The sequence below is a fragment of the Prunus avium genome, chromosome 2 (genome assembly GCF_965620075.1).
Source record: "Prunus avium chromosome 2, drPruAviu1.hap1.1, whole genome shotgun sequence".
In the NCBI taxonomy this organism is placed as follows: domain Eukaryota; kingdom Viridiplantae; phylum Streptophyta; class Magnoliopsida; order Rosales; family Rosaceae; genus Prunus; species Prunus avium.
In genome coordinates this window covers 11,030,047-11,033,851 of record NC_142285.1, presented here as the reverse complement: position 1 = coordinate 11,033,851, position 3,805 = coordinate 11,030,047, and the positions used below count along the sequence as shown (strand labels likewise).

Genomic DNA, 3,805 nt, shown 5'->3' with positions numbered 1-3,805 from the left:
TAGGAGCAGGGGAACTCAAAAGCCAATAAGTATAAGCCAGGGAACTCAAGAATTTGAACTAACCAACCCGTGGAAGTGAAATATTTTTGAATAAAAAAAAGTTTGCCACACAAGATCAACAACATATTATTGAATTACTCAAATGGCAATTTAATATGGCATTTATCTTCAGATGATGGCCTCTTGACAGTTTATCTTTTTCTTTCGACATTGAGGTCTCTTCAAAGTTTGGACAATACCTTTCTGCTTTTAAGTTTTGAATGCGTTCAAAGAAATCAAAAGAATTTCACTATCCAAGAACACTTTCCAAATTGTATTTGATTTCAATGCATCACCTCTTATCAATTTTTTCAAAGACACTACGATACTAGTCAAACTGTCAGTACCTAAAAGTGCCTCATGTGGTTCCTCTACAAATAATACTTACATTAAAGGAGACAAAGCAGTGTAGTAAAAACAAAAACACATAAAAAACCATATAAAGTCAAGTAAGAACTCATGAAAACAGCAGCCCAAGTAGCTTGAATTACGAAATGATTTCTTAAGGGAAAACAAATTCCAGCAAGAAAAACATTTTCTTGAAATAGCTTACCTACAAATATATTAAAATAGCATATATGCATGAGTGAGCAAGTGGGTCAGTGGGTGGGCATTTATACTAAAGAGATTGAACTTAGGTAGTCACCTGCAGCAACTCCTTTAGACCCATCTGCTTAGGTTGCCCATTATGAATACTGTGAATAGACAAAATACCAAATGAAAATCCAAGCATTGTGATGAATCATTTGAGCAAGAAAGTTCAATCAAGAAAATATGGTGCACTTCTAGAACAATGGAAAGCCAAAATTTAGTAACACCAGAATCATTTTGAACGAAGAAATTGATCCAATCAGATCGTTAATTAATATCATTATGGGTGGCATTGCAATGAAGGCTACAATGTACACATGCTTCTTGGTTGCACCACTATGTGGATCATATCTAAACAAATTTCTAATACTATAAATTTCTAAGGCTACGTTCTAGTGATATTGGCAATATTTCACTGACATTTCTGTTTTCTTCAATGAAAAAAATGGCAGCTTACTGCCATGAACAGGTATTCCACACCTTCACAAAATTACTTTATGTTTGTCCACTTGTATCTCCCAAAACCTACTCCAATCTCAAAAACCAATTGCTTCAAAGATGTTACGATTATCGGTAAAGTTATATCTACTACTCAACATTGTCACATGCTGGATTAAGAGATAACAGATATAACACATCCATGGTTGCCTGACGTGGAAGAGCTTCAACGTTTAGCGGGATGGTCAGAAGATCTGTTCAACTTTAACTGAGGCAAATTAAGTTCATAATTCTCTTTTTGCATCAATGGCAACAATGCAGGATCTACTTTATCTTTACACAATAGATCAATTATCAATTCTGTAGTTGAAGCATCTGCAGAGAAACCCTTCTCCACCATTTGTTGAATAAGTTCCATCGCCCTTACTGTCTCATTGTTATTGATAAACCCTCGAATAATTACGTTGTAGGTCCAACCATTTGGAGAACAACCTTTCTCTTCCATTTCGATAAGCAGCTTTTCTGCTTCACTTGTTCGGCCCCCAATACAGAGTCCATTAATCATTATGGTATATGTCCTTACATTCGGTTGAAGCCCTCTTGATGATAAACCACAAAAGAGTTCCCTTGCAGATTCAATTTTTTCAGCTATGCACAAACCTTCAATAAGAATATTGTAAATCACAATATTTACATCCAACTTCTTGCCTTCCATCTCTCTAAACAGTTGGATTGCTGTAGAAAGTTGTCGGTTTTTACACAGACCATCCAGTAGAATAGCATAAGTTCGAACATTTGGAAGTTGGCCACAAGCTTGCATCTCAGAGAACAACTTTTGTGCATCACATGTTTTGCCCACTTTGCAACAACCATCCACAAGAGTGTTATAAGTAACAGTATTTGGAACCAGTCCCTTACGAGACATTTCCCGAAGAAGCGTCATGGCCTCATCCATCATTTTACGCTTACAATATCCATTTATCAATGTGCTATAACAAATAACATTAACCATGGAGCCCTTGCTAAGCATTAGCTCAAAAATCTTTTTTGCCTTGCCCATTTGTCCTCGCAAACAGAAACCATCCATAAGTGAAGTGTATGTAACCCTATCAGGTTCAATATCTCTTTCAATCATCATTTCGACCATGCCTTCTGCTTCCCCAACCATCCCCTCCTTACAAAGTGTGTCTACCAAGACAGTGAACGTGCACACATTTGGAAAGATGTTTTTACTCACCATTTCATTCAACAACCTTGTAGCTTCTTTCCACTCGCCTAATTTGCAAACTCCATGAATCAAGGATGTATAGGTAATGACATTTGGGGCAATACCCTTGCACATCATTTCTGAGAAGAGGTTTAATGCATCATCAACTAGTGTATCCTTACAAAGACTGTCGATGATTGTGCTATAGACAACTAGGCCAGGCTTGCAAGCTCCTTCCTCCATCTTCCTAAGCAACTGGATAGCTGCACTGTTGTTACCCGTCATGCAGAAACCCTTTATTAGTGTGCCGAAAGTAACCACATCAGGCTTACAATTACCTGCCTTCATCATTTTGTTGAAAATTCCTGCCGCCTCCACCACTCTATTCTCGAGAAGAAAGCCGTTTATTAGAGTGTTGAAGGTAAAGACATCTGGTTCAAGACCAAGTTTGAAGAATTTTCCCAATACAGATAAACTAAACCCCATTTGGTTTAGATGACAATAACAATTTATGAGAATGGTTAGGGTATAAACATCAGGTCCAATTCCCGACACATCCATTTGGTTATACAAGGAGATGACTGGCAAATAATGTTTCAATTTCGCAACTTGACCCAATATTTGATTGAAACGAACAACTGAAGGCAGAGGACGCATTTGAAGCATTCCCTCAAACACATTGAAAGCATCCTCAACAGTTGTGATTGTGGGTGAGTTTCTCACTGGCTGCTCTAGTTGGGTTCTTGTAGATTTGATTGGTTTAGAAGGTTGCTCTAGTTGGGTTCTTGTAGATTTGATTGGTTTAGAAGGTTGAGAGTGAAGGAAAGCAAAGTAATCGTTGGCGAAAACAACAACAGTGGAGTTAGAGTGAAGACAAGGCATACCTCTCCATCTCCTGCTGCTGCAATAAGAAGAAGAAGCAGCAGCTCTATTCCGCATCATCATCTTCAGCATCTCTCGAATAATAGCACTGAGTAATGCAAAACTAGCCAACTTTATTTAAACACGCTTTTTGACATCTTCTACTTGTTGGAGTGTGCACAGGACAGCCTCCTCCATGGCTTTGGAATGAACCATCAGCTTTCAGGTCCCCTTCAAACTTATTAGAAAGAAAAAGACCCCTGAAAACTGTATATTTTACATCAACAAAAAACAAAACTGATCGAACAATTAAAGAGAGGTAGTTCATTATCCCCAGCCAATTAACTCTTGACAGCTGTCAAACACTTTTGACACTTTTACGCCTACTCCACTGTTCTTGTTTCCCTCTGCAACTCAAAGTCCTCTTCTTCTCTCTCATCTCTCCCTCTTTCTCTTCTCATTGACTCTCTCTCTCTTCTAACCGAGTCTCCCTCTTATCTATACCTCTCTTCATACCGAGGTAAGAATTGTGAAAAATTCAAAATATCAAAAAATACATTTCATACCGAGGTAGAGAATTGTGAAAAATTCAAAATATCAAAAAATACATTTGATTAATGATAATAGTAAGAATTGAAAATATTAAATAAATAAAAATAATATAATAAA

The 3,805-nt window shown here is 37.3% G+C and overlaps 1 protein-coding gene across 1 annotated transcript; it reads right to left on the bottom strand.

Moving 5' to 3' along the window:
- Window positions 1–785: 785 nt before the first annotated feature.
- On the bottom strand, window positions 786–3,509 carry LOC148296497 (uncharacterized). The gene has a single exon (XM_088249359.1). It carries the CDS (start codon window positions 3,227–3,229, stop codon window positions 1,295–1,297), a length of 1,935 nt encoding a protein of 644 aa, XP_088105485.1. The 5' UTR covers window positions 3,230–3,509; the 3' UTR covers window positions 786–1,294.
- Between the last annotated feature and the right edge of the window lie 296 nt (window positions 3,510–3,805).